The sequence below is a fragment of the Entelurus aequoreus genome, linkage group LG12, assembly GCF_033978785.1.
Source record: "Entelurus aequoreus isolate RoL-2023_Sb linkage group LG12, RoL_Eaeq_v1.1, whole genome shotgun sequence".
Classification (NCBI taxonomy): domain Eukaryota; kingdom Metazoa; phylum Chordata; class Actinopteri; order Syngnathiformes; family Syngnathidae; genus Entelurus; species Entelurus aequoreus.
Genome location: NC_084742.1, coordinates 2,833,276 through 2,849,444, shown reverse-complemented (window position 1 = coordinate 2,849,444; position 16,169 = coordinate 2,833,276). Strand labels below are relative to the sequence as shown.

Genomic DNA, 16,169 nt, shown 5'->3' with positions numbered 1-16,169 from the left:
TTTTGTTGTTGTTTGCTTCATGCCCATTTTTGTCAAATAAAACTGAATTATTTACTTGGCAATCACACAAAATATGCAATATTTTGCCCCCAAAATATTTCAAGGTGGAATATTTGATGTGAACTAATTGGGAGTCTTAAAACAATTCTATAATTTATAACAACATTGATTTTGATTCATTATTATATTTTGGGCAATGACAACTTTAAGGGGGAAAAAAAACAGCCTGCATGGCAGCTTTGTGTTTATTATTAGAGACATTTTATTTGTTTAGGTAACACTTTAGTATGGGGAATATATTCACCATTAATTAGTGCTTATTAACATGCAAATTAGTAACATATTGGCTGTTAATTAGTCATTATTAAGTACTTATTAATGCCTTCTTCTGCATGGCCTTGTTATACAACCAGTAAGCCATTAACTAAGAGTCTTCCCTCAATAACCTCAGAATTATTAACCCTAATCCTTATATGTTCCCTTAGTGTCCAAATAACTCTAAATTATGTCTTTGTTACTTAGAATATGTTCTCCATACTAAAGTGTTACCGTTTTTTTTAATTCATATTTTTAAAATGTGCCATTGGCCGTTAAAAAATGGTGTTGTGGGCGTGGACAAACACAGCTCATTAGCATTAAAGCTACAGACACACCATTATGTGGGGTCTCAGAGAGGCTTACTCAAACTGTTGAACAAATGGTACCTTAAAAAAACAACAACCCATTTGCGCCCTCTAGTGGAAGAAAAAAAGGCCCAACATGCTTTTTCATGTCCTGTTTTGGTGAAACTCACATGCTGTTGAAGAGCTCCCGGTACGTCTCGTCTCCCTTGCCGTCAGACATCAGGCTGTCCAGCTTGTCGATCAGCTTGGCCTCCACCTGTGTCAAACACAAACCTGCCTTCTGAGACACACAAAGTGCTTCGTTCCTGTCCCGTTCCGGGCGGGGGTGGGGGTGGTGGTGGGGGTGGGGGGGCGGTGGCTCACCTGCTTAAAGTTGCCGCTGCGTCTCTGCTCCCAGTCCATCATGTCGTGGAAGATGGGGATCATCACGTTCCTCAGGTCGGGCTGCGGCACCAGCGTCACCTCCAGGAAGGGGCCGATCATCGCCGGGATGAAGTTCAACTTGTGCTCCCCTGGAGGAGAATCCTTGTTATTGTGTGAATGCTCCAAAGCATTCACACAATAACAATATGCTTTTCTGCACCAAAATGCATCTATTTATTCAACTTCTTCTTCTCCGGATTCTCTACCATCCACATTTTTCACCCGATTCAAACCGTTCCAACTTCAAACTGTTCAGCCTATTCGGGAATCGCGGGCTTTCCCTTGAAAAAATTCCCAGATTTCCCAGAATTCCAGGTTTTCCGGGACATTTTTCCCATTCAAAATGAATTGGCCATTTTTCAAACTTCCACCATTTCCACATTTTTCAACTGATTCAAACCATTCCACCTTCAACACATTCCACTATCCTGGAAATTTAAATTACCTTTGTTCCAAGTTTTAAAAAATTCCAGAATTTTCCATAATTCCTGGTTTTCCAAAGCCCTATTTCCACCCTTTTTCCTGGCGACTACTCCTTCCACATGTTTCAACGCATTTCAACCGTTCCACCGTCAAAACATTCCTCCTAATCAGGACAAAAAACAAAGTTGTTTTTTGAACTGGAAAAATTCTCAGTTTTTCCCTGAAATGTTCAGGAATTCCATAATACCATTTCTCAAATCAACATGTTACTACTTCAACATTTCTCGACCGGTTTGAAAAATTCAAATACCAACCATTTCAACTCATGCAGACCATTTAATTTACCATTTTCAAAAAAATTCCCACTATTCCGAAAATTCCCAAATTTTGGGGAAATTCCCATTGAAATCATATGCTCCACATATGGTTTTCTACACCAAAATTAATCTATTTATTCAACTTCTTCTTCTCCAGATTTTGGCGCGCTCTACCTTCCACATTTTTCACCCGATTCAAACCGTACCAACTTCAAACTGTTCAGCCTATTCGGGAATCACGGGTTTTCCCTTGAAAAAATTCCAAAAATTCCCAGATTTCCCAGAATTCCAGGTTTTCCGGGACATTTTTCCCATTCAAAATGAATTGGCCATTTTTCAAACTTCCACCATTTCCACATTTTTCAACTGATTCAAACCATTCCACCTTCAACACATTCCACTATCCTGGAAATTTAAATTACCTTTGTTCCAAGTTTTATAAAATTCCAGAATTTTCCAGAATTCTTGGTTTTCCAAAGCCCTATTTCCACCCTTTTTTCTGGCGACTACTCCTTCCACGTTTCAACGCATTTCAACCGTTCCACCGTCAAAACATTCCTCTTAATCAGGACAAAAAACGAACTTGCTTTTTGAACTGGAAAAATTCCCTGTTTTTCCCTGAAATGTTCAGGAATTCCATAATACCATTTCTCAATTCAACATGTTACTACTTCAACATTTCTCGACCGGTTTGAAAAATTCAAACACCAACCATTTCAACTTATGCAGACCATTTAATTTACCATTTTCAAAAAAATTGCCCACTTTTCCAAAAATTCCCAAATTTTGGGGAAATTTCCATTGAAATCATATGCTCCACATATGGTTTTCTACACCAAAATTAATCTATTAATTCAACTTCTTCAACTTCTTCTTCTCCAGATTTTGGCGCGCTCTACCTTTCACATTTTTCACCCGATTCAAACCGTTCCAACTTCAAACTGTTCAGCCTATTCGGGAATCACAGGTTTTCCCTTGACAAAATTCCAAAAATTCTCAGATTTCCCAGAATTCCAGGTTTTCCGGGACATTTTTCCCATTCAAAATGAATTGGCCATTTTTCAAACTTCCACCATTTCCACATTTTTCAACCAATTCAAACCATTCCACCTTCAACACAATTTTAAACTACCTTGTGTCCAAGTTCAAAACAATTCCCGAATTTTCCAAAATTCCTGTTTTTCCAAAGACCTATTTCCACCCTTTTTTCTGGCGACTACTCCTTCCACTTTTTTCAAAACACATTTCAACCGTTCCACCGTCAAAACATTCCTCCTAATCAGGACAAAAAACAAAGTTGTTTTTTGAACTGGAAAAATTCCCGGTTTTTCCCTGAAATGTTCAGGAATTCCATAATACCATTTCTCAATTCATCATGTTACTACTTCAACATTTCTCGACCGGTTTGAAAAATTCAAACACCAACCATATCAACTTATGCAGACCATTTAATTTACCATTTTCAAAAAAATTCCCACTATTTCGAAAATTCCCAAATTTTGGGGAAATTCCCATTGAAATCAATGGGACATTCTTCAAAGTTCCACAACTCCCACATTTTTCATCTGATTCAAACCGTTCCAACTTCAAAATATTCAGCCTGTTTGGGAATTGCGTGCTTTACTTCAACAATTTTTAAAAAATTCCAGGATTTCAGTTCAACTTCAGCATTGGAGCATTCACACACAATTCCTTCAGGAATGGCCTCATCTAGTTACATATATAGAATACACCCCTCACCTAAATTCTGCCACATGCTGAAGATCTCGCAGCCCATCATCACCCTCATGTCTCCATACCTGCAGGGCAGAAGAACATTCCAGCAATGACACAGGACTGCAGTCTATTAGTGCTCGTTGAGAAGAGCGATACTTCTTTCAGTTCACACTCTCCTAAAGTTTCCACTAGATTTGTGGCTAGTGGCTTTTTTGTCAAAGTATCTAAAGCAGGGGTGTCTGCTTAGTGAGAAGAATTATCTTATCAGACAGAAAATAAGCAAATATCACCTTTATTTGAGATATTTAATCTTACCTAGATTTCAGTTTTTGCAGTGTACAATGTAAATAGTCATGGAAATAAAGAAAACACATTGTATGAGAAGGTGTGTCCAAACCTTTGGCCTGTACTGTGGATAAATAATACATTAAGTGAAATATATGATTTTAATCGTTTGACAGCATCAACAATAACACATTTAAAAAAATAATATTGAATTTGTGTTTTTAGGATCAACAAAAAAACAAGCTGTGGGCCAAAATTGGCCCCTGGGTTGCAATTTGGACACCCTTAGTCCATTTTGTTTTGATCAAGCTTAACAAAGTTATATTCAAGTGCGTCCATTTACAAAATTAAACATGTCCGAAAAGGAGTAGGGGAAAAGCAGAGCTTCCTGAACTTACTTCTCCAGAATTTTCTTCCTCTTGGAGGGAGCGAAAGACTCCAGCTGAAGGCAGGGCTGGTTGATGAACAACACAGACAGGTAGAAGTAGGAATCCCACACCTGCAAAACACACCACAATTCACACTACAGTTCCCCTGCTTTTATTTTGAAATCATCTCCCCACTACCTTATAGTCAAACTTGTCATTGAGGAAGTTTTTCCTCAAGGCGTCAGAGAGGTAGAGGACGGTGGTGATGATGACGCTGACGGAAGACATTTTGCCATTAGAGCCCTGCAATAACCCAGGCGGCCACCAGGGGGGTGGGGGGGCAGTGCGCCTTACTTGTTGGTGACCAGCCGCATGACGGTCCAGTCTTTAGGGAACATCTCAGGCCGGATAAGGATCCTGAAGACGGTAAAGATCTGAAGGAGGAAGTCCTGGATGAAGGACAACAAAACGTCATTATTGGAACTTGAATGATGATTTAGAGTGCATGAGAAAGCGGAAAGAAACACCCGGCTTTCTTTGACCACATGGCCGCGTATTAACAAGGATATTGAACCGATGGAGTGACAGAAGTGAGGGAAAAAACTGCAGAGTCAGCGCTTGTGAGGTGAATGCAAACAACGGTACGGAAGAGTGGCAACATGCCAAGGTAAATGAAGACTCTGGATTCCAACCACTTATGATACTTCAATGAAACTACTGCCATCCTGTGGAGGCGGGAGGTTGCCTACAGCCGCAGCTGTTAAAGGCGATGTTTTCCAAGGTGTTGTTTTTTGATGTTGTTGAGTTACGGTAAAATAATCAACAACAATCTACAGTACAGGCCAAAAGTTTGGACACACCTTTTCCTCATTCAATGCATTTTCTTTATTGTCATGACTATTTACATTGTGACTGTTGTGTCACATTCATAGTTACTTGTTAAATGTGTGTTGTGGATGTGCATGTATGTATGTATATATATATATATATATATATATATATATATATATATATATATATATATATATATATATATATATATATACATATATATATATGTATATATGTGTACATACTTATATATGTATATGTATTTATATGACATAACATTTTTATATACTATTATTATTATTATTATTAAACATACAGTAAGTAATAAGAGGGGTGGGAGTACATACGTTTTTACTTCTTCTCACTCCTTTTCGGATATGTTTACATTAAATGTTTATTTTCATTTGTTTCTTTTGCTTTTTATTATTACTATTATTATTATTATTATTATTATTGTTTTTGTTATTCATTCTTGAATGGCTTTTTTGTTTTTGTTTTTTCAAAATGTGTTGTTTTTGTTTTGTCTACATATTCGAAATAAACATGAAAATGAAAATGAAATGAAAAAGATTGTCTCTGAAGGCATCGAAACTATGAATGAACACACGTGGAGTTATGTACTTGACAAAAAAAATTTGAAATTACTTTTTTGCACACTCTTGGCATTCTCTCGATGAGCTTAAAGGGGTAGTCACCTGAAATGGTTTTCACTTCACAGGTGTGCTTGAAGCTCATCGAGAGAATGCCAAGAGTGTGCAAAGCAGTAATCGGAGCAAAGGGTGGCTATTTTGAAGCAACTAGAATATAAAACATATTTCCAGTTATTTCACCTTTTTTTTGTTAAGTACATAACTCCACATGTGTGCATTCATAGTTTTGATGTGACAATCTACAATGTAAATAGTCATGAAAATAAAGAAAACACATTGAATGAGGAGAAGGTGTGTCCAAACATATATATATATATATATATATATATATATACACTACCGTTCAAAAGTTTGGGGTCACCCAAACAATTTTGTGGAATAGCCTTCATTTCTAAGAACAAGAATAGACTGTCGCGTTTCAGATGAAAGTTCTCTTTTTCTGGCCATTTTGAGCGTTTAATTGACCCCACAAATGTGATGCTCCAGAAACTCAATCTGCTCAAAGGAAGGTCAGTTTTGTAGCTTCTGTAACGAGCTAAAGTGTTTTCAGATGTGTGAACATGATTGCACAAGGGTTTTCTAATCATCAATTAGCCTTCTGAGCCAATGAGCAAACACATTGTACCATTAGAACACTGGAGTGATAGTTGCTGGAAATGGGCCTCTATACACCTATGTAGATATTGCACCAAAAAGCAGACATTTGCAGCTAGAATAGTCATTTACCACATTAGCAATGTATAGAGTGTATTTCTTTCAAGTTAAGACTAGTTTAAAGTTATCTTCATTGAAAAATAAGGACATTTTAATGTGACCCCAAACTTTTGAACGGTAGTGTATGTATATATATATATAGGCGGCACAGCATCAACCGTGTGGTTACAGGTCCAGTGTTTGGTTCGGTGTCTCCTGATAGTAGTATTGTTGATCTTCTGTCCATCCTTCCAGTCAGGGGCTTATTTCTTTTGTTTCTATCTGCATTTAAGCACGATGCTATCACGTTAGCTCCGTAGCTAAAGTGCTTCACCGATGTATTGTCGTGGAGATAAAAGTCACTGTGAATGTCCATTTCGTGTTCTCGACTCTCATTTTCAAGAGGATATAGTATCTGAGGTGGTTTAAAATACAAATCCGTGTTTCACAATAGAAAAAGGGGAAAGTGTGGAATCCAATGAGCCAGCTTGTACCTAAGTTACGGTCACAGCGAAAAAAGATACGTCCTGCACTGCACTCTAGTCCTTCACTCCCACGTTCCTCATCCACGAATCTTTCATCCTGGCTCAAATTAATGGGGTAATTGTCGCTTTCTCGGTCCGAATCGCTCTCGCTGCTGGTGTAAACAATGGGGAAATGTGAGGAGCCTTTCAACCTGTGACGTCACGCTACTTCCGGTACAGGCAAGGCTTTTTTTTATCAGCGAGCAAAAGTTGCGAACTTTATCGTCGATGTTCTCTACTAAATCCTTTCAGCAAAAATATGGCAATATCGCAAAATGATCAAGTATGACACATAGAATGGATCTGCTATCCCCGTTTAAATAAAAAAAATTCATTTCAGTAGGCCTTTAACACTATATTATTATTTATACACCTATAGTGATCACAGAGACAGGTTGTTTTTGTGTTACTGTATATATTAGTTTTTCGGAAAAATCCCACTTAATATACTTTGGGTAACAACAGTCAATATTTATTTATTTTATTTTTATTTTTTTAGGGGGGTAACAAAAGTCAATATTTATTTATTTATTTAATTAAAAAATTTTCTTGTAATATAAAAGTGAGCTTTTGTTAAACCAAATATTGTGTTTTTTTCCATATACAACAACCTATCTGAATTCGATAAGAGAATCGATAAGGAATCGGTTCGATAAGAGGATTCGATAATGGGCTCGATCTCGATCATTTCTTATCAAACATCATCCCTACTTCTACCTAGGGATGATACTCGAAACCGGTTTTCCCGGTTGTTTGATAAGAAAAGAACCGAGTCCTCGGACTCGAATCCCTTTTTGAGAACCGGTACCCGTTATCGAGACCACTATAGTAAAGGAAAAGAGTTGATTCTTTATTCGAATCCCGTCCCGACCAGAAATGCTCCGTGGGACATCACAATAAATGACGTCACGTAGCTCAGTCATTAGGCGCAGATAGCGAAAGCAGGAAAAAAAATGGACGGGAAAAAGCGCTCCAAGGTGTAATAAAGTTCAAAACAAAAGCTATAATCCATCGAATAACTTTACTGAGAGATTTGAGCAGGGTAAAACACATGACGGACACTTTTACCACCAACCGGAAACATAGCAACCAGGCTAGCAACGCACCTCCTTTACGGCAGCTGTCGCAACGTTCTTAAAACAACCGCAGCACATACATATATATACAACACATCTCCCTTTTTTAACTTTTGTTTTTCTTTCCTTGTAAACAAAACAAAATCACACTGTAGATGTGTTGTCTGTCTAATTATAAATAATGCAGACGAGGCGTGTTGGCTGAGTTCTTGACGTTTACTTTCACAGCGTGGCAACATGCAACACTTTTCGGGGCTACCGCGCATGCTCGTAACTCCCGTTGCATGCTGGGTAGTGTAGTTGTTATATTCCCTAGCTCATAACATCTTTCCCCCATAAAGAAATAATGTTAACTCAATAAAGTGTATTTCTTTTTTTAGCTTTAACTTTTCGTTTATTAGCATTGTAACCACATTTGCAAACAACTTTTCTCTTCATAGAATGTTCTTTCAATAAAGAAATAAAGTGCAAAAATGTCAAAGCATCATAACAAACAGTTATGTTCCAATAGCAGCAGAAGTGCACTTTTTGGAGAGCTGTATTATTTTCAGTTTTGTGCCCAAGGGACTGATTTTATTTAACACTATATTATTATTTATACACCTATAGTGATCACAGAGACAGCTTGTTTTTGTGTTACTGTATATATTTGTTTCTCTGAAAAATCCCACTTAATATACTTTGGGTAACAACAGTCAATATTTATTTATTTTATTTTATTTTTTTAGGTGGGTAACAGTCAATATTTATTTATTTATTAGATTTTATTTTTTTTATTATATAATAAAAGTGAGCTTTTGTTAAACCAAATATTGTGTGTTTTTTCCCATATACAACAACCTATCTGGACTCGATAAGAGAATCGATAAGGAATCGGTTCGATAAGAGGATTCGATAATAGGCTCGAACCCGATAATTCCTTATCAAACATCATCCCTACTTCTACCTCAAATGTTTACTTGCAACTTAAAACATGACAAATAGCTCTTATGTCGAAACACTCTCAAGTTGAGGTGCCGTGTATTGGTGATGCACAATAACGCGGTCAACCAAAATACTATTGGTGACGAGGAGGAGGAGGAGTGAGTGAGTGGTCGTACCCTCAGGTCGTCTTTGCTGCCAAACGCCTGCAGCAGCTGCTGGTAGTGTCTGTCAGTCATCTGTCGCAGCAGCGCCAGCAAACATGCCACAAACTCCCCCTGCCAGCACGGAACACACACACACACACACACACACACACACACACACACACACACACACACACACACACACACACACACACACACACAACAAAAGCATCGTCATCAAACGCAGACATCATATTCCATTTGTGCAGACTCGTCGTGTTTCCGCTTGCACACTCGCCCAAAGGAAATGAAGTGTCTTAAATGTTTGCCCTTAATTAACTTTATTGGACAGCTGCAAGATATGTGGAGACATTGTAACCCGCTTAATTCCCTCCCTCCCTCCCCCCTCGCGTATCCTTCAGGGCGTGGCAATGAGGATACTCATCACAAGCCCCCGAGTGTGTGTGTGTCCCAGTATAAATCTTAATTACTGCCCTTCCCGTTAACGGTGTTGGTGCAATTATAGTCGCCAGAGCTACAATTCCATTCAAAATCTATAATTACTTGCCAAAGCCCAAAACAATTTGGACGCACACACACACACACACACACACACACACACACACACACACACACACACACACACACACACACACACACACACACACACACACACACACACACACACACACACACACACACACACACACACACACACACACACACACACACACACACACACACACATACAGTGACATCCTGGAACTGCAGTCTCATAGCCGGCCCAGCAGGCTGCGGTCGGTTGCTGATTTCCAGGATGGTCCTGAGCAACACTCCCAGCAGGCTTTCCACGATCAGGTCCACCTCCTCTGAGATGATTGGCTCCTGTGAAGCAAAGCACCGAGGTCAGTATTTTGGAGAAAATGTGAGTATTTCCGTATTTGAAAAAAAAAAAAAATTACATTAAAAAATGGTTTTGAAAATATGGTTCCAAATACTGCTTAATATATAGAGTGGAACTTTGATGTACGCAGCCTTCTCTTTGCCAACGTTTCCAGTTGCAGACTTATAGACTGAGCCAAATGCCAAATTTGTCTTCGTGTGAAAACCATGTCTCGGGGTCCGAACACTTCATATGTATATATATATATATATATATATATATATATATATATATATATATATATATATATATATATATATATATATATATATATATATATATATATATATATATATATATATATATATATATATATATATATATATATATATATATATATATATATATATATATATATATATATATATCCATACATATGTATGTGTATATATGTCACATATATATATATATATACATATATATATATATATATATATATATATATATACATATACATATATATATATACATATATATATATATATACATATACATATATATATATATATATACATATATATATATATATACATATACATATATATATATATATATACATATACATATATATATATACATATATATATATATATATATACATATACATATATATATATATATACATATACATATATATATACATATATATATATATATATATATATACATATACATATATATATATATATATATATACATATACATATATATATATATATATATATACATATACATATATATATACATATATATATATATATATATATATATATATATATATATATATACACACATAAATACTTTAGGTCAGGAAAAAAACACAGAGGCTGTGTCATCCCTACAAGCCTGTTTCGCAGGTTTCCCTGCTCTTCAGGGGATTTTATTGAAGTATTAGTAATATATATACATATATACACTACCGTTCAAAAGTTTGGGGTCACCCAAACAATTTTGTGGAATAGCCTTCATTTCTAAGAACAAGAATAGACTGTCGAGTTTCAGATGAAAGTTCTCTTTTTCTGGCCATTTTGAGCGTTTAATCGACCCCACAAATGTGATGCTCCAGAAACTCAATCGGCTCAAAGGAAGGTCCGTTTTGTAGCTTCTGTAACGAGCTAAAGTGTTTTCAGATGTGTGAACATGATTGCACGAGGGTTTTCTAATCATCAATTAGCCTTCTGAGCCAAGGAGCAAACACATTGTACCATTAGAACACTGGAGTGATAGTTGCTGGAAATGGGCCTCTATACACCTATGTAGATATTGCACCAAAAAGCAGACATTTGCAGCTAGAATAGTCATTTACCACATTAGCAATGTATAGAGTGTATTTCTTTCAAGTTAAGACTAGTTTAAAGTTTTCTTCATTGAAAAGTACAGTGCTTTTCCTTCAAAAATAAGGACATTTCAATGTGACCCCAAACTTTTGAACGGTAGTGTGTATATATATATAAATATATATATACACACATACAGTGGGTTCGGAACTCAGACCTCTTTAAATGTTTCTATCTGTTACATTGCAGCTCATTCATGTACACTCAGCAACCCATTTTAACAGAAAAAAACAGAAATGTAGACATTTTTGCAAATGTATTACAAAAAAACATGGATGGGAAGTGTTGGTTTCCATCCAGTATGTCTCTGTACATTGCTGCATTCATCTAAGTCTAGTCAGGGAGGTGACCAAGACCATGGTCACTCTGTCAGAGCTACAGCATTCCTCTGTGGAGAGAGGAGAACCTTCCAGAAGGACAACCATCTCTGCAACAATCCACCCATCAGGCCTGTGTGGTAGAGTGGCCAGGCGGAAGCCATTTCTTCGTAAAAAGTCATGTTTGGAGGAAACCAGGCCCCGCTCATCACCAGGTCAATACCATCCCTACAGTGAAGCATGGTGGTGGCAGCATCATGCTGTGGGGGTGTTTTTCAGCTGCAGGAACTAGCAGACTAGTCAGGATAGAGGGAAATATGAATGCAGCAATGTACAGAGACATCCAATGCTTCCCATCCAACCTGATGTTGCTTGAGAGGTTCTGCAAAGAGGAATGGGAGAAACTGCCCAAAGATAGGTGTGCCAAGTTTGTGGCATCGTATTCAACAAGACTTGAGACTGTAATCGCTGCCAAAGGATCTAAATACTGAATTTTTATTTTTAATACATTTGCAAAAGATTCTAAATTTCTGTTTTTTTTCTCTCAATATGGGGTTGTGAGTGTACACTCATGAGAAATAAAATAGACATTTTTGAATTTAGCAAATGGCTGCAATGAACCAAAGAGTGAAATATTTAAAGGCCTACTGAAAGCCACTACTAGCGAAATCTTAACATTGCAACACATGCCAATACGGCCGGGTTAACTTATAAAGTGACATTTTAAAATTCCCGGGAAATATCCGGCTGAAACATCGCGGTATGATGACGTATGCGTGTGACGAAGTCCGAGTAACGGAAGTTATGGTACCCCGTAGAATCCTATACAAAAAGCTCTGTTTTCATTTCATAATTCCACAGTATTCTGGACATCTTTTGCAATTTTTTTAATGCACAATGAAGGCTGCAAAGAAGACAGTTGTAGGTGGGATCAGTGTATTAGCAACGGACTACAGCAACACAACCAGGAGGACTTTGTTGGAGCGCTAGCCGCGCTAGCCGCGCTAGCCGCGCTAGCCGCGCTAGCCGCGCTAGCCGCCGACTTCACCTTGACTTCCTACGTCTCCGGGCCGCCAAACGCATCGGGTGAAGTCCTTCGTCCTTCTGCCGATCGCTGGAACGCAGGTGAGCACGGGTGTTGATGAGCAAATGAGGGCTGGCTGGCGTAGGTGGAGAGCTAATGTTTTTAGCATAGCTCTGTGCAGTCCGATTGCTAAGTTAGCTTCAATGGCGTTGTTAGCACAGCATTGTTAACCTTCGCCAGCCTGGAAAGCATTAACCGTGTATTTACATGTCCACGGTTTAATAGTATTGTTGATTTTCTATCTATCCTTCCAGTCAGGGGTTTATTTTTTTGTTTCTATATGCAGTTAAAGCACGATGCTATCACGTTAGCTCGTAGCTAAAGCATTTCGCCGATGTATTGTCGTGGAGATAAAAGGCACTGAATGTCCATTTCGCGTTCTCGACTCTCATTTTCAAGAGGATATAGTATCCCAGGTGGTTTGAAATACAAATCTGTGATCCACAATAGAAAAAGGAGAGTGTGGAATCCAATGAGCCAGCTTGTACCTAAGTTACGGTCAGAGCGAAAAAAGATACGTCCATCGCTGCCTCTCAAGTCCTTCACTGTAACGTTCCTCATCTACAAATCTTTCATCCTCGCTCAAAATAATGGGGTAATCGTCACTTTCTCGGTCCAAATCTCTCTCGCTCCATTGTAAACAACGGGGAATTGTGAGGAATACTAGCTCCTGTGACGTCACGCTACTTCCGCTACAGGCAAGGCTTTTTTTTTATCAGCGAGCAAAAGTTGCGAACTTTATCGTCGATTTTCTCTACTAAATCCTTTCAGCAAAAATATGGCAATATCGCGAAATGATCAAGTATGACACATAGAATGGATCTGCTATTCCCGTTTAAATAAAAAAAAATCATTTCAGTAGGCCTTTAAAGGGATCTGAATACTTTCTATACCCACTGTGTATACACGTACACACACACACACACACACACACACATTTATATATATGTGTGTGTGTGTGTGTGTGTGTGCAGTGACAGGTTTTGGACAGAGCGATAATGAGAAGGAGCTGCAGGCTGCCACATTGGCTGTCACCGCTGTCGCATCTCTTTAGATCTGCTGCCTGTGTGTGTGTGTGTGTGTGTGTGTGTGTGTGTGTGTGTGTGTGTGTGTGTGTGTGTGTGTGTGTGTGTGTGTGTGTGTGTGTGTGTCCTTCACTGCGTGCCTACTTGCTTAAAACTGATGGGCCTCATTAGTGAAGTGCACGGTGTATCGCCGTGACACGGCAAACTGACCGTGACCGCTGCACAAAATAAAAGCTGCCGTTGCCGGGGAAGTTGCTGGAATTCCTGCAGCTTTAATGTGACTTTCCTCCCCGTTATGATGGCCGTTATTCACTGGTGCACCCTTAAACTCGGCAGTGGTGCTCTTCCGAGATGTTTTATCTGTTGACGGGGCGGTTGCAATACTATGGCGCGCCCTAGGTTTTATTTTGTAAGTCATACTGCAGGGTTGATAATGCATCCTACAGTGAATGATGGTTACAATTAACAGCAAAACTATTATGATAAAAGACAACATGTGTCATTATTTTATTCATTTATTTATTTATTTTTTTGCTGCAGCTGTTACATATACTGTAATATTGTGCACGGTAATTGGGATTTGTTATATATTGTACATATTATATACAAATATAATATAATATAATAATATATTGTATCATTATATATTAAAAACTGTATATATAATATGTAAATATTACATATATGTTATATTGTTACTATGGTACATTTTTGTTTACTTTATACCTTTTGTTTTCGCCCTCTTTTTGTGCCCTTGTGTGCATTATCCTTTCCATCATCCTTATCCTTTCCATCCTTTGTAACTGAGTGTGGAACAATTTCCCTTGTGGATCAATAAAGTTTGTCTAAGTCTCAGCCTAATTATTAGTGTAATTATTGTGTCTAAATGCATGTTAGCCAATCAGAAAGCAGAGGAAAGCATTAAGCAGTAGGTTGAGTGATGCGGACACGCTTGTTACTGGATATTTTCTAATACGCTTCCGCCTTGGGGATTTTGTATCTGTAACTAATACGCAAATATAATCTTGTTTATTTATTCACTTTGGTCACAACAGCAGAGATGACAATATTTGAAAAAATAAATAAAATAACATATATTGATCTACATTTAATTGGTTTTAGGATCTATTTTGTACAAAATGTACCAAAGGGCCGGCCCACCCCCGCATTCTTTAATTTTTCAGTAAACGACCTTTGGTGGAAAAAGTTTGGACACCCCTTCCCTAAGTAATCATTAGAGATGTGGGCTCTGTACCGAGGATGTCGTTGTGGCTTGTACAGCCCTTTGAGACACTTGTGATTTAGGGCTATATAAATAAACATTGATTGATTGATTGATGTCCGATAATATCGGACTGCCGATATTATCGGCCGATAAATGCTTTAAAATGTAATATCGGAAGTTATCGGTATCGGTTTCAAAAAGTAAAATGTATGACTCTTTACAGAGCGCCAATAAACCTTAAATGCACTTCCTTTGCGTGCCAGCCCAGTCACATAATATCTACGACTTTTCACACACACAAGTGAATGCAAAGCATACTTGCTCAACAGCCATACAGGTCACACTGAGGGTAGCCGCATAAACAACTTTAACACTGTTACAAATATGCGCCACACTGTGAACCCACACCAAACAAGAATGACAAACGCATTTCGGGAGAACATCCGCACCGTAACACAACAGAACAAATACCCAGAACCCCTTGCAGCACTAACTCTTCCGGGACTCTACAATATACACCCCCCCCGCTACCCCCTAACCCACCCACCTCAACCCCGCCCACTTCAACCTCCTCATGCTCTCTCAGGGAGAGCATGTCCCAAATTCCAAGCTGCTGTTTTGAGGCATGTTCAAAAAAAGAATGCACTTTTGTGACTTCAATAATAAATATGGCAGTGCCATGTTGGCATTTTTTTCCATAACTTGAGTTGATTTATTTTGGAAAACCTTGTTACATTGTTTAATGCATCCAGCGGGGCATCACAACAAAATTAGGAATAATAATGTGTTAATTTCACCACTGTATATATCGGTATCGGTTGATATCGGATTCGGTAATTAAGAGTTGGACAATATCGGGATATCGGCAAAAAACCCATTATCGGACATCTCTATTTTATTTATTTGCTTTGACTTTTAATGCATACATCTCTAGATTACCTTCAGATCCATCCGTCAATTAAATTTTTTTATTGTTATTATTTTTTAATGTTTTTTGTTTGTTTGTTTAATCCCCTTTATATCAAAGAAAATATAAATTTTATATGGCCAACATACAAAATATGCAATATGGGACAGTTGGAAATTGCGATCTAAAAAAAAAAACCGAACCCCAAAACTCAAAATTGTGCTCTACATAATTTTTGAAGAAAACAGAGAAAAAACTGCTCCTCAGAGGAAAACTCAGACAAAACTGCTTGTAACTTCCGGTAGGAACGTCTTAGAGACATGAAACAAATACCT

At 37.8% G+C, this 16,169-nt stretch overlaps 1 protein-coding gene across 9 annotated transcripts in view; it reads right to left on the bottom strand.

Annotated features, from left to right (window-relative positions):
- dock4b (dedicator of cytokinesis 4b) overlaps positions 1-16,169 on the bottom strand; it is a 313,423-nt gene that overhangs the window by 82,838 nt on the left and 214,416 nt on the right. For all 9 annotated transcript variants that reach the window (XM_062064466.1, XM_062064465.1, XM_062064473.1 and 6 more), the window contains 8 exons: positions 9,747-9,881; positions 9,030-9,128; positions 4,510-4,604; positions 4,354-4,429; positions 4,186-4,286; positions 3,527-3,585; positions 987-1,135; positions 794-879 (listed from right to left, as the gene is read on the bottom strand). In XM_062064466.1, the coding sequence (XP_061920450.1) occupies positions 794-879; positions 987-1,135; positions 3,527-3,585; positions 4,186-4,286; positions 4,354-4,429; positions 4,510-4,604; positions 9,030-9,128; positions 9,747-9,881 (800 nt within the window). The remainder of the gene's footprint in view (positions 1-793; positions 880-986; positions 1,136-3,526; positions 3,586-4,185; positions 4,287-4,353; positions 4,430-4,509; positions 4,605-9,029; positions 9,129-9,746; positions 9,882-16,169) is intronic.